General features: G+C 37.8%; 1 protein-coding gene across 2 annotated transcripts in view; it reads left to right on the top strand.

Annotated features, from left to right (window-relative positions):
- LOC136043898 (store-operated calcium entry regulator STIMATE-like) overlaps positions 1-14987 on the top strand; it is a 62625-nt gene that overhangs the window by 33421 nt on the left and 14217 nt on the right. The window contains exon 4 of one of the 2 annotated variants that reach the window (XM_065728938.1): positions 11104-11270. In XM_065728938.1, the coding sequence (XP_065585010.1) occupies positions 11104-11270 (167 nt within the window). Of the gene's footprint in view, positions 1-11103; positions 11301-14987 lie in introns of both variants that reach the window. The other variant, XM_065728928.1, reaches the window with a different exon arrangement.

Below are 14987 nucleotides of genomic sequence, written 5' to 3'. Positions count from 1 at the left end.
ACTATGGTCTAGTGACGTTAATGCATTTCTTACCTGCATTTGTATCACTTTTTCAGCCATTACCCCCCAGGAGAAAGCCTCACCTCTTGATGATTGCCCCAACGAAGGCACAAGAGCGCTCAGTGTATTTGAGGTGCATAGTGAAATCAGGAAATTAAAGATAAACGTCTCTCCTTTCCCAGGCGAAATCCCTGCAAAGCTCATGCATGAATTTCTTTTGTTCCTAGCCCTACCACTCTCGGCTCTTATAAACCAGTGATTTCCATTTGGGACCTTCCCTATATCGTGGAAAAAGGCCCACATCCGTGCAATTTCCAAAGTGAACCCGCCCAAGTCGTGTGATGATTTAAGACCAACCTCCCTAACGCCGTGCCTGGTAAAAATGACAGAATTGTTCATCTTGTGGCGGCTACTAGAGTAAGTAAGACAGACTATCAACAAATACCAATATGGTGGACTCCCAAAATGTGGAAGTCTATATACCTAGTCAGAATGTACGATCAGATTCTAAAATAGCTTGAAAAGCAAGGCTGTTTTGTCGACCTAGCAGCCATCGACTTTCGCAAAGCTTTTGATCTCTATTACACCTAGTGGCCTGCCAAAACCTAAAACGAATGGGTGCTAAGCACCAAACACTACCCATTTTGCACTGCCCATTTTTAGTCTGAAAGACAGCAAAAAGTATTTGCTTTACACGAAGAAGACTGTAACTCAGAGTGGATTAAAATAACCTGCGGTGACCCGCAAGGGACGAAACTGGCAGGAATAACGTTTCTTGCCATCATCAACTACTTGCTGGTTGAACATATCAACAAATTCAAATTTGTCGACGATTTGTTGCTCTTACTCCCCTATCATCTTCACGACAATGTCCCTACCAAACAATGCCCCGATGTCAATCTCGATCTACTAAGTTCACAATGTTCTGATACGAAATTGACTATTAACTGTGTTGAGTCAAAATACTTAGAATAAACCCAATAAAGAGAGATTTCATTCTATTTTTAACATAGTGGACCAATTTGATGATTGGGGAGAGAGCGTGCCTCAAATACTGAATTCTTAAGTCTTAATTTTCTAACTCTCCCTGACCCCTCAGATAAATATTAAAGTAGAATTGGGAGAGATGGCAGAAATCAATCTCACTAGTTCCTTCAATTCTCGGATACTTCTATAATGAGTTATGTGGGGTGCTATACAAGTATTAAATCAGAATGTAAAATACTGGGATTGAAGGAGAGATTAGCAGCTTACCTCCAACTGAAGAGAGTCACGAAGAAACGTTTAGTGGAATAGGCCCTTGTGAAAAGCCATCGAAAGTCTTAAAATAAAACTTTTTTTAACATATGGAACAATAAAACATATAGCTTATACTATTTCTGAATATGTGAAATTTATTAATTTTAAAATTGTCCATCAAAAGCTATTAGCACATGCTACTTTGCATAATGTCAGAAATAGAAAATGCAATCCTCTGAACAGTTACAGCTTCAATTGGAGTTAAATAAGAAAACGCGTTTTTTTCATCTTAAAGTAAAGTGCGACGTCAAACTTAAAAAGAACATAAATTTTTCGTATATAAGGGGATGGGTGCCCCCTCTTCAATCCCTCCCTCTTTACGCTAGTTTTGAAGTTCTTTGAAAATCTTTTTTATTCAAATTAAACGGCCCTTGTGTTTCAGGAGTCATTCCTAAAGAATTGTGATAAAAAGTCGAACTTAAGCCTAACGAGCTAGGAACTGAAGAGGGGGCAGCCCACATCATATATGGAATGGTTTCATTCTGTTTTAAGTTTTAGTGCTGGTTCTTGCTGTAATATAAAGAAAAAAAAAATTTTAATTTAATTTCTTACCGGTTTTTAAATCAAACTGAGAAAACCCTTTTCCCATATTTGAATACCCTCTCCGAAAAATTTCTTCCCATGGATACCCCCGCTGAAAACTTTACATTTAAAACAAATAACGAATAATATCTTTAAATAATTGGCAAATTCCATAGTTTATGTCCTCTTCCCTCAGGATTTTGGGGTCTTGTTATACCATTAGGCAGAATTATTGTACCTTTTGACTATGTTGAATGAAATGGCTATCTCTAAATTTTTTCTCGGATATTCATTTGGGAAACAGGGCAGAGGAAGGCTAGTTGCGCTCCATTCTTTTTGATCACTTAAAAAGAGCCCTGTTTTTGTCCTTTTAAGACCATTTATTCGATACAATCGCCCCTGGAAAGCAAAAAAAAAAAAACGAAATTCAATATTTTATAAGTAGGAGCTAAAAACATCTACATTAGGGTTCTCTAGTATGCTGAATCTTATGATGTTGTTTTCGCTAGATCACTTGACTTTTTGGGGAGGGGGGACTTTTTTGAAATCACGTAAATGTCTCATAGCCATGGCCTTTTATGGGTAACAGTAAACTTAATGAATTTTATATTTTAGGAATTAGCGTAAAACTTGTTCTTTTGCTTGTTTAATTGTTATCAAAATTCGTTTTTTTACAGTTTCGTCGCAATTTGGCTGATTACAGTTCTTTACAGCGGACTGCTTCAATGTAACTCGTAAATCAACAGATATGAGCGCCTATCGACATAATATGAAATATTCTAGTCAATAATCCTAGATCAAACAGTAGTAAGGGGCGACCCTGTTCAATAGTAACCGAAACTCAAAAAATGGAATTTTGATACATCAACAGAATTGCATTTTTATGCTGATTTTAAGTATATAAGTTTCATCAGGTTTAGTCTTACCCATCAAAAGTTACGAGCCTGGGAAAATTTGCCTTATTTTAGAAACTAGAGGGGAAAATCCCCGAAAAGTCATTGAATCTTGACGAAAATCACACATCAGGTCTGATTTTCTACCCTACTGTAGAAGTTTCAAGCTCCTATCTACAAAGTGTGAAATTTTGTATTTTTTGCCAGAAGACAGATCACGGATGCGTGTTTATTTGTTTTTTTTCTCTCTTTTTTTTCGCTCAGGGGTGAACGTATCGACCCATTGATCCAGAATGTCGCGAGATGGGTCATTCTAACAAAAATTAAAGCTCTAGTGCCCTTTTAAGTGACCAAAAAACTGGAGGGCAGTTTTGCCTTGGGAGGCCCCCTCCCAAGCTCATTTTTTTCCAAAAGTCACTGGACCAAAATTTTCAGATAGCCATTTTGTTCAGCATAGTCAAAAAACCTAATAATTAAGTCTTTTGGGATGACTTAATCCCCAAAGGTCCCCGGGGGAGGGCTGCAAATTACAAACTTTGACCATTGTTTACATATAATTATTGTTACTCGGAAATGTACAGATGTTTTCAGGGGGAGTTTTTTGCGTTGAGGGGCCCCCCCTCAACGCAAAGTATCTTTCCATGGAGGAATTGATTATGAGCGAAGAGAGTTTCCTTGAAAGGAACGCAGGATTTTCTAGCACTATTTAAAAAAAATATAGAGAAGAAAAAACTCTGTTGGAAGTGAGGAGGCATTAAAACCAACGGAAATTATTACTTGTATAAGGTGTCCGTATGCTCCATAATACCTCGCTCTTTACGCTAAAGTGTTTTTATTAATTTCAATTTTTTATTTTACGGCCTTTGTGATTCAGGGATCGTTCTTAAAGAATTGGGACAAAATTCAAGCTTTAGTGTAAAGAGCGAGGTATTGACGAGAGGGCGAACCCCCCTCATTTACGTAATAAAAATATACAAATATAAAAGTTCGTTTTGTAAGTTACTTACATTTATTACTAATAAAAACGTTCATAAAAAAAATTCCAGTTGCCCTTTTTCAGTAACTAGAAAGTGGAGGGCAGCTAGGCCTCCTGTCCCACCCTCTTTTTCGATCATAACTATGAGAAAGCCATTTAGCCAAAAAAAAAAAAAAATATGCAAATTTCGTTTTAATTATTCATATGTGGTAAGCCAAAATCAGAAATTAAATAAAAAAATAACTTTTTTTTAACTGCAAGTAAGGAGCAACATTAAAACTTAAAACGAGCAGAAATTATTACGTATTGAAAACGAACAGAAATTATTCCGTAGATGAAACGAGTTGTCCCCTCCTCAACGTCTCGCTCTTAGCGCTAATTGTTTTGTTTTAAAAAGTAGAGTTGTGAGAAAGAGTCAAACTCTAGCGTAAAGAGCGGGGCGTTGAGGAAGGGACAACCCTTTTTATGTACGGAATGATTTCTGTTTGTTATAAGTTTTAATGACGCTCCTTGCAGTTAAAAAAACTTGTGTTTTACTTAATTTTCAAAAGAGACCTCAGTGGAATCATTATTTAAAGATGTGGCGCCTTTTTTTTGCAACAAAAGAGAAAAGAGCATAGGAAATTGTGACATTCCTGTATTTTGGACCATAAAACAGTAATTATCTATATCGACAGAGTTTGAAATGGGTTGCATGACAGATGAGGGTGCCAAAGCCCCTCCCCCCGTGTTGTACACACGATAGTTTGCATGAAGTATGATTTTCACTTTGAAATGATTGAGCTTTATAAGGCAGATTGCTGTTGATTAATGTATGTATAACGAAGAGCTTCTTCAGGCACATTTTCAAACCAAGGAGTGTATCCAAGTAGTTGACTGCCCAAGGAGTGCAGTATTAAAGTTTAGGAATTAATTAATTTGAAATGTGTATAGTTGGTTTTTTAGAATTCTATTTTGACATTTATTAGAAAGGATTAATAATAAACTGATATAATGCTCTATTAGCCCCATTAGTGCTGATTGTTAACAACCACCTAAATCCCGACTGTATCTGGTGATATTAGGGGGACTTGGAGAGGGAAACAGGAAATTTTGGAAAACGCTTAGAGTGGAGATATCGGGATGAAACTTGGTGGGAAGCATAAGCACAAGTCCTAGATATGTAATTGACATAACCAGACTCAATCCGCTCTCTTTGGGGGATTTGGGGGGGGGGGGGGTGTTAATTCGGAAAAATTAGAAAATTTGAGGTATTTTTAACTTATGAACGGGTGACTGAATCTCAATGAAATTTGATATTTAGAAGAAACTTTTGTCTCAGAACTCATATTTTAAATACCGACCAGATCTGGTTACATATCGGGGAGTCGAAGAGGGAAACCGAAAATCTTGGAAAACACTTAGAGTGGAGAGATCGAAATGAAACTCGGTGGGTAGAATAAGCAAATGTCGTAGATACGTAATTGACGTAACTGGACTGAATCCGCTCTCTTTGGGGGTGTTAGGGGGGGCAGTGCTTTGGCGAATTCGGTACTTCTGGACGTGCTAGGACGATGAAAATGGGTAGACGTCTCAGGGACCTCCAAAAATTGACTTGATAAAGATTTTTCCCTGATTAGACCATCTGTGGGGCTGAAGGGAGAGAAAGAATAAGATATTTTTAACGTACGAATGGGTGATCAGATCTTAATGAATTTTGATATTTAGAAGGACCTCTTGTTTCAGAGCTGTTATTTTAAATCCTGACCGGTATTAAGTCTTTGATTTTCATTTTAAATCAATCTATTGCTTCTTAGAATTTTGCTAGAGCTCATGCCATATAAGCTCTTGGCTCTTGGCTTCCGACCTCGTCACAAGTGTCATATGAGCTCTTAACTCTGTTCAAATTGACTTCATCCAATATGCATTATAAATGGTAGTTTTAACTGAATTTAGACTGCCTCTAATGCTCTCCGGTTCTCTAATAACTGATCCTTATTGCTTTACGGGAAATTGCTTTGTGATTAATAAGAAAAAAATTATGTGTGCATGTTAATACGGTTGACGTACTTCTTTGAGTAGGATTTAACTATACGGCGGTGTCAGATGATGCCTTGTTAGATTCAAGATAGTTTTCTTTTGTGTTGACCATCCTTATCTGAAAGAAAGTGCAAACCTAACAAGGAACCCAGCAAAGATTCTATGAATGGTATGAGAAAACGGTGGAGGCCACCGTTAGCAGGAAACATCCTATCGGAATTAATGGTATAATATGACGAATATCACAAAGTCTTGATAAAGTACGCAAACATATCTGGGAATTGGTTTTTCGCGATGTATGTATGATCCAAGCTGTAATCCTTATATAAGGTGGGCCAAAAATCACTGACCCATTTCAATGTTAGATAAATTTTTCATTTTAACAGTTATGTGCATGGTATTTTAGTATCATAAAGTCAAGGCGATGAAAATCGATTTTCTATCACGTACGTATACCGTTAGTTGTACGTATACCGTATCACTTTATATACCGTACGTTGTACGTTACTGAATTTCTCTATAATTGATTTCCAGGATATGAAAAAGTAAAAATATTAGGAAAATAAAAACTATTAAGAAATAAAAATGGTATTGAAAAATAAAAAGGGTCAGTGACTTCTGGCCCACCCTGTATTATAATTCTTTTAGCTTAGTTGTTTCTGCAAAAGTTACCTCATCGTATCTTAGAATAGGTGATTTTACATGAGGTTTAAGTTAAAGTTATCTTTCGGCCATAATAATACTTTAAAGTCGTGTTTTTGTAGTAGAACTGAGAACTTATTGACATGTTTTACTGTAACAGACCCATCAAGGGTCGCGGATCTTTTGAAGAAATACGATGACGTATTGGATAATCTATCCTTTTCAGAGAGAGGGAATTCAAATAGTGATAGAGTGCCGTAGAAAGGATCATTTTTTTTTTAACGCTCATCTTGAAGAATCCTCGCTTAGGTGATAAAAGTAATTTATGTGAGTAGAGGGGTAAATGGGACCTCTCAGAGAGAAACCTTCTCGCAAGCAGCAATAGTGACAGTTTTCAAACTGTCAGCTTCAAACGGCCTGTGCCTTCAGTGGTGCTTAGGTCATTCGATAAGAGTTCCCAGTTATTTGTCACATCTGCGACTGCCCATACATCCTCCCATTCTGGTTGAAGTGAGGTATTGAGAGGGTGGTTTGGTAACTACCTCGCAAGGTGATTTATTTTTGGATGTCCTCTTTTTCGGGTATCGAGTTGCTGTCATTGGAGGACAACCTTTGGCTGTCGAGTTTTCGACAAGTAAACCACATGCCTGAGGTATTCCCATTTTCGATATTTTGTAACTCCAGTAATGAGTGGCTGAGACATCTTAAGTCGAACAGTAGCGTTCGTGGTACTTATCGGCAGGGTTTCCACCTCTAGTTATTTATCACTATTTTTAGTGATTGTTTATACTGCCTAATAAAACAAATCGCTAAATCAGCTCATGAATCACTAGATTATTGAAGAAAATAACTAAATCGACCAAAAAATCGCTAAAATTTGGTGATTTCTTTCACTGGGTGGCAACCCTGCTTGTCGGCTATCGGAAACACGCCCAAGAATGACAGAATACATTGGACTTACTTTGGGCTGTGTATTTTGCACATTAGGGATTAGGGTGGAGGTTGAGTTAGGTTATATTGGGTTAGGTTAGCTTTCCATAATTTGTTTCTGGAGTATTATTTTATCATCATGTTTTGTTACTGTTCTTTAGGATTAGCCAAACTTTAGCTCTTGGATGTGTTTCCAATGCCCGACAAGTACCCTGTTCGCTTTCTTTTGGATTCAACAGATGTTGAGAATGGGCTTTAAACACTTTTTTTCGTACGTGAAGAGTTTCCTTCCAAGGTATTGGTCTAAGCCATATGTTTCGGAACCATAGTAAAGCGTCGAAAGGATTTTGCTGTTCAACAGGCTCAGCTGAAGTCGAACAGGGTACAGCTGACTGCTTAACTGGGGTCAGTTTCCTGAAAGCTGGATTTACCTGGTCAAACAGTTTGTGGCAATGAACTGTAAGTTAGGAGCGATGCAGCTCAATAGTAACCGAAACTCTTATAAACAGAGTTCCGATAGCAGTAGATACATCAAAAGAATCGAATTTTGATGCTTATTCAAAATGTGGAGAATTCATCAAATTTTTATGGTTCTCACCAAAAGTTACGAGCTTGATAAAATTTGCCCAATTTTGAAAAGGAGGGGGGAGGTGGATTCAGCATACCAGAGAACATTACTGAAGAGGTTTCAAGCTCCTATGTACAATAAATGGAGAATTTCGCTTCTCTTTTCTTTTGCCAGAAGAAAGATCGTGGATGTGTGTTTATTTGTTTTTTTTGTGTTGGTTTTTCCAGGGATAATCATACCGAAATGGTAATAGTAGAAGATTGGCAGAGGGCTCACTTGATCGGAAATCAAAGGATTTAGTACCCTTCTTAAGTGACCAAAGATATTGTAGGGCATCAAACCCCCTCGTGCGCTCGTTTTTCTCCAAAGTCACTCGATCAAAGGTTTGAGATAGCCATTTTGTTTAGCCTAGTCGAAAACTCGAATAACAGTGTCTTTGAGGGTGACTTAACCCCTCATAGTCCTCGAGGAAAGGGCTGTGGGTAATGGACTTTGCTCATTGTTTACAGATACAGATACTATTGGCTATTGAGAAGTACAGACGTTTCCAGTGGATATTTTTCTGGTAATGGAATCGTAAGGGGGGGAATTTCCCATGGAGGGGGGTGCAGATATTGCAGCATTATTAAAAAACGGTCACAAATTACATTAAAAAGGCAAGCTTTTTCGACTAAAAGTAAGGAGCAAGATGAAAACTTACACCTTCCGAACATAAATTATTACGTATATGCGGGAGGTTATCCCTTTGTCAATACCTCGCTCTTTACGCTAAAGTTTTGTTAGTAGACCTACTTTTAAAAGAGCTACTTATTCCAATTAAACGGTTTTTGTATTGACGAGCTTTTGACCTCCCCCATATACGTAATAATTTGTGTTCATTTTAGTTTTAATGCTGCTCCTTACTTTCAGTTGAAAAAACTGCCTTTTTTATTTTATCGATTCCGAGCTTGACTTCTCTCATGCTGTTGCCAGTGTTGTGGATGGTGCTCTCTTATCATCTTTATTTATTTTATTTTAAATATAACACAATGAAAATAAGCAGAAAAAAGAGTCTAAAGAAGCAAGCTTGTGGTGGGCTCCCAAGAATAGTCGACGATGAGGATGAATAATAGTGGTGATAGTACACAACTTTGCTCCTTCACCCCTTTCATGGTTTGGTAGTAATGGATGTTGCCATCCCTTGTCTTTACGCAGCATTTTGTGTCTTTAAAAGATTTGGATGATTCGGATGAGCTTATCAAGGATATTGTAGTATCTGAGGGCCTTCCAAAGCTTTAGGGGATCTACGGAGTTAAAAGCTTTCTCGAAATCCATGAAGACTGAGTGCAGAATGTTTCCCCGTTCCTTTGCTTCTTCTAAGAGCATTTTTGGTTTGCATATGGAATCACCACATTAATTATTTGACTGGAGTCTGTGCTACTCCTCACAGAGACTTGGCTGAATTATCTCCAGTTCTCGCTTTTGCAGACTCGCCCTTTTTGAAAATTCTAAGAGTCTGCTTTTGTTAAGTCCTTAAGAATTTCTATTTTTCTTCAGATTATCGTAAAGACCATTGTCCACATAGTTATATATACAGCTAAATGGTATTTACTCATCTCGGCCCCGATCCAGCCTTCCCCTGCGGACTTCCGGAATTTAGCTCTTAACCGGCTTTCATATCTCTCCACCAGAGGATGGCTCAATATCAGTGGCTGTGTTTAGAAATAGTGTATCAGGGTTATCTTGAAGATCAGCGGGTCTTCGTCCTTTCTTTTTTTTATCAACTTCTTGAAATGCTTCACCTAGGCCCTGTTTAAATTTTCCAGATTAGTAAGGAGTCGTTTAGTATGATTATTGACGGGTCTCGGAACGTTTTCCAACTATCTCGTTGGTGAGGTGGTATACTGGCCGGAAGATTCCCCGTCTAGCAGGTTTTTCAGCGCTCTCAGGTTTCAGTTCAAGGCCACAACGCTTGTCAGTGCGGACACTTTTCTTGACAGCCCTGTCAAGCGTAGCATAGTCCAGATCGAGGACCTCACTTGCATTAGGTGACAGGATATTCAGCAGTGTCCATCTTTTTGATCGTATCTGAGAACTCTGGGGAAATCTGCTGTTCCTTCGGCGACGTTTTCAAGCATTTTTTTCATGAGGGACCTCACTGTAGGTCTCTCTGATAGCCTGCCAAGCTGTCTCCAGGTCTGTATCACACAGTTGATTGAGGGCGTCGTACCTGTTTGTAAGCTTCCGTGCTAACTACGTCTGGGTATTTCGAATGCTCAGTTTCTTACAATAATAGGGCCGTTGCCTAGCTGTTTTCACCTGCATTGGGGCTGACAACTCTGATTTCGGAAACCATAAGGCTATGATTAGAGAAGATATCAGCGCCTCCAAATGCGTGTATCTCGTACAGCGACGTCTGTCTCTTGTTACGTATCAGTAAGTGGTCGATCCGGTTGTTCCTTACGGCCATTAGGTGAAGTTCAGAAGTACTAGTGGATATTTTTGCCGGTGAAGAGAGTGCTAATAACAACCGAGTCAATGGACTGAGTCGTTTTTCTTAGCAACCCTCCATTTTCGTTGTGTTTTCTAAGGCCATAGTTACACCTGACTTGGGCACAATAGTCTCCTTCATTGCAAGCTTTTACATTAAATTCTCCCACTACACAGAGGATGTCAGTTCATGGTCGTCTTTTAGGACAGAGCTAACTTTCTTATAGAAATTCTCCTTCTGGTCGTGTGGTGCTGGTGCTGGTGGATAGTACGTAGCCAAGGTTTGGAACGCTTGTCATTTAATTGAGCAATCGTGATGAGGCTGCTCACGGTTTTCCTGCTAATCAGTAATTTTGTTATGTGTGTGTGTGTGTATTTTCCTTTTATGATAATAAATATATTCCCATAAACACATGTTAATTGTTTTTATGTCGCACTTCGATTTTACTTCCCAGAAGTAAATCCTATTTTTACTGTGAAATATATTTTTAGTTTTCCCTAATATTTTCAGTTTTCCCTAATAAGCTCTTTTGTAATAGGCTAGTTTTCCCTAATATTAATTTATATTTTTATAATCAATTTTATAGTTTAATATTATAATAAGTATATTTTTAGTTTTTCCTAGTATTTCTAGTTTTCCCTAATTACTTATTTTGTTATAGGCTACTTTTCCCTAATATTAGTTTATATGTTTATTATCAATGTTATAGTTTAATAATATAATAAGTATATCTTTAGTTTTCCCTAATATTTATAATTTTCCCTAATAAGTTCTTTTCTTATAGGCTCTCCACCTTCACCTTTTGCCTGGTCCTGTCAATGTGCCATTTATATGTCGATAATGGGAGTGGAAAAAATCCTGATAACAGGACTCATTCAGCTGGAATTTTGGGATAGCGTACGAGAGTGGATCTTGTCTCCGATAACGAACCCGAAGCTGGAAATAGCTCTGGTATTACTCATCGTACCTTTTTTTGTTAACGTAAGTTTTTGTTTTAATGATTTATCTGTTTATTGAAACAGCCTTCCCATTCCATTGCTTTTATAGGAAGCATAAGGAGATAAACTAGTAATAATAAATTTAATTTACGAGAAATTAAATAAGAACAGGAATTATGTTTAAACTAAAACTTGTTCCTAACCTTATTCCTATTCCAATTTTAATTGGGTACTTACGTGTTAGCCCGACATCACTTTAAACTTTGCTGCTAAAAATCGGTTTACCATACCGTGTAAGGAAACATCTAGCTAACGTTCACTGAAATAAACTACGTTGAAGCTATATTTTTATTAAATATTTAATATATAGAGATGGTATCTTGGTTGGGCTAGGTTAGATATTTGATATAATGCCTTTTGGGCGGCCCCCCTTCCATAATTCTTTGTTGTAGTTCCCATAATTTTTTTCACTTATATATTATGTTTTCATCATATTTTAGGATTAACTAACTTTATTTCTTGAGTGTTTCCGGGCTAACACGTAAGCACCTTTAAATTTAATTAACCATATGTAAATAAATGAAAGGAAACCCATTCTCCTTCTGTTTCATTTGTGTACTGTTCAGATTTGCAACCCTTTGATAAAAGTAGTTTTTTTTTTCAAAATGCAGTGAGAAATCTTTGAGGGAAACACTTCTTAATTTCTCCCTTTCTCCATTTCTATAAATCTACGTCATGATTCAAAATAATTATTTCAACTGATTTAAAAATTAAATATTAGTTTTTTCTTTTGATTTGAGGGTAATAATTAGCCCCAAGATGGCAGCAGGTCTTGGTTTATCACTGATGCCATTTTTATGGCACTTGGTATTAACTAAGTGACATATAGCAATCGCCAATTCTGTCGGTCTGTCTGTCGGTCTGTCGGTCCCGGTTTTGCTACTTTAGGCACTTCCAGGTAAGCTAGGACGATGAAATTTGGCAGGCGTATCAGGGACGGGACCAGCTTAAATAACAAATAGTCGTTTTCCAAATTTGACCATCTGAGGGGGGGAGTGGGGGACCGGTTAATTTGGAAAAATAGAAAAATTGAAGTATTTTTAACTTACGAACTGTTGATCAGATCTTAATAAAATTTGATGTTTGAATGGATATCGTGTCTCAGAGCTGTTATTTTGAATCCCGACCGGATCTTGTGACATTGGGGGGGGGGGGATATGGGAGGGGGAAACCTAAAATCTTGGAAAACACTTCTTGGAGTGGGGGGATATGGGAGGGGGAAAACTAAAATCTTGGAGTGGAGGGATCGGGATGAAACTTGGTGGGAAAAATAAGCACAAGTCCTAGATACATGATTGACATAATCGGAACTTATCCGCTCTTTTTTGGATGGTTCGGGGGGGGGGGGGTAATTCTGAAAAATTAAAAAAATGAGGTATTTTTAACTTACGAACGGGTGATTGGATCTCAATGAAATTTGATATTTAGAAGGATATGGTGTCTTAGAGCTCTTATTTTAAATCCCGACCAGATCTGGTGACATTGGGGGGGAGTTGGGAGAGGGAAACCTAAAACTTGGAAAAAACTTAGAGTGGAGGGATCGGGATGAAATTTGGTGGGAATATTAAGCACAAGTCCTAGATACATGATTGACATAACCGATCCGCTCTCTTGGGGTATTTGTGGGGGGGGGGTAATTCTGAAAAATTAGAAAAAATGAGGTATTTTTAACTTACTAACGGGTGATCGGATATCAATGAAATTTGATATTTAGAAGGATATCTTGTCTCAGAGCTCTTATTTTAAACCTGACCGGATCTGGTGACATTGGGATGGGGAGTTGGGAGGGCGAAACCTAAAACTTGGAAAACATTTAGAGTGGAGGAATCGGGATAAAACTTGGTGGGAAAAATAAGCACAAGTCCTAGATACATGATTGACATAACCGGAACGGATCCGCTCTCTTTGGGGTAGTTGGGGGAGGGGTTAATTCTGAAAAATTAGAAAAAATGAGGTATTTTTAACTTACGAACGGGTGATTGGATCTCAATGAAACTTGATATTTAGAAGGATATCGTGTCTCAAAGCTCTTATTTTAAATCCTGACCGGATCTGGTGACATTGGGGGAAGTTTGAGGTGGGAACCTAAAATCATGGAAAACGCTTAGATTGGAGGGATCGGGATGAAACTTGGTGCGAAAAATAAGAGCAGAAGTCTTACATACGTGATTTACATAATTGGAACGGATCCGCTCTATTGGGGGGGGGGGGGGCTAATTCCGAAAAATAAGAAAAAATGACGTATTTTTAACTTACGAAGGAGTGATCGGATCTTCATGAAACTTCATATTTAGAAGGACCTTGTAACTCAGATCTCTTATTTTAAATCTCAACCGGATCAAGCGTAATTGGGGGAGGGGCAGTTGGGGGGGACTGGAAATTTTAGAAAATACTTAAAGCGGTGAGATCAGGATAAAACTGGATGGGAAGAATAGAAACCTGTCTAAGATACGTGACTGACATAACCATACCGGACCTGCTCTCTTTGGTGGAATTGGGGGGGGGGGGGTAATTTTGAAAATTGAGGTATTTGTAACTTACGAAAGGGTGACCAGATCTTAATGAAATTTGATATTTAGAAGGATCTCGTGCTTTAAAGTTCTAATTTTAAATTCCTACCAGATCCTGTGACATTGTGGGGAGTTGTAGGGGGAAACCGGAATTCTTGGAAAACGTGAAAATTGGGGTATTTTTATCTTACGAATAGATGGTCGGATCTTAATGAAATTTGATTTTTAGAAGGAATTCATGTCTCAGAGCTCTTATTTCAAATCCCAACCAGAGCATTTGACATTGGGGGGAGTTGGAGGGGGAAATCTTGGAAAAACACTTGGAGTGGAGGAATCGGGATGAAGCTTGGTGGATAGAATAAACAAATATCCTTGATACGTGATTGACAGAATCGTACTCGATTCACTCTCTTTGTGGGAGTTGGGGGGGGGGTTCAGTGATTCGGCGAGTTTGGTGCTTCTGGACGTGCTAGGACGATTAAAATTGGTAGGCGTGTCAGGGAGCTGCACAATTTGACTTGATAAAGTTGTTTTCCCAGATTCGACCATCTGGGGCTAAAGGGAGAGGAAAAATTAGAAAAAATTAGGTATTTAGAACTTACGAGTGGGTGATTGGATCTTAATGAATTTTGATATTTAGAAGGATATCGTGACTAAGAGCTCTTATTTTAAATCCTGACCGGCATTAAGCCTCTTATCTTCCTTTTTAAATCAATCTTTTGATTCATTGAATTTTGTTAGAGCTCATACCATATGATCTCTTGGCTCTTAGCTCTTCTCGCCTCGTCACAAGTGCCATATGAGCTCTTAGCTCTTGTTTCTGTTTGTGTTTATTTATTTTGGAGTAGTATCTCCCTTTAATTTCCACCAGACTGCTCATCAGAGTGCAAATTTTTTGAAAGAAACTAATTAGTTGTCAGGCTACAAGATGTCGATAGTAACAAGATATATGAGAAGAAGAGATGAATTAAATATTTTTTTTTTTAACGAGTAACATAGTTTATATTATTGATAAGTCTTGAATGACCGCTTGGATCAATTCCCATGTAACAGTTTCAAAATATTCAATTGTAACAAGTACGTACAGATATAGGTATGTTTAATAATCCAATCTTGGCAGGAATAAATTTCTTCAATAAGAGTCTTGGTAATGAATAAAA

Source organism: Artemia franciscana, chromosome 1 (genome assembly GCF_032884065.1).
Source record: "Artemia franciscana chromosome 1, ASM3288406v1, whole genome shotgun sequence".
NCBI lineage: Eukaryota > Metazoa > Arthropoda > Branchiopoda > Anostraca > Artemiidae > Artemia > Artemia franciscana.
This window is presented reverse-complemented; position numbering and strand designations above follow the sequence as displayed.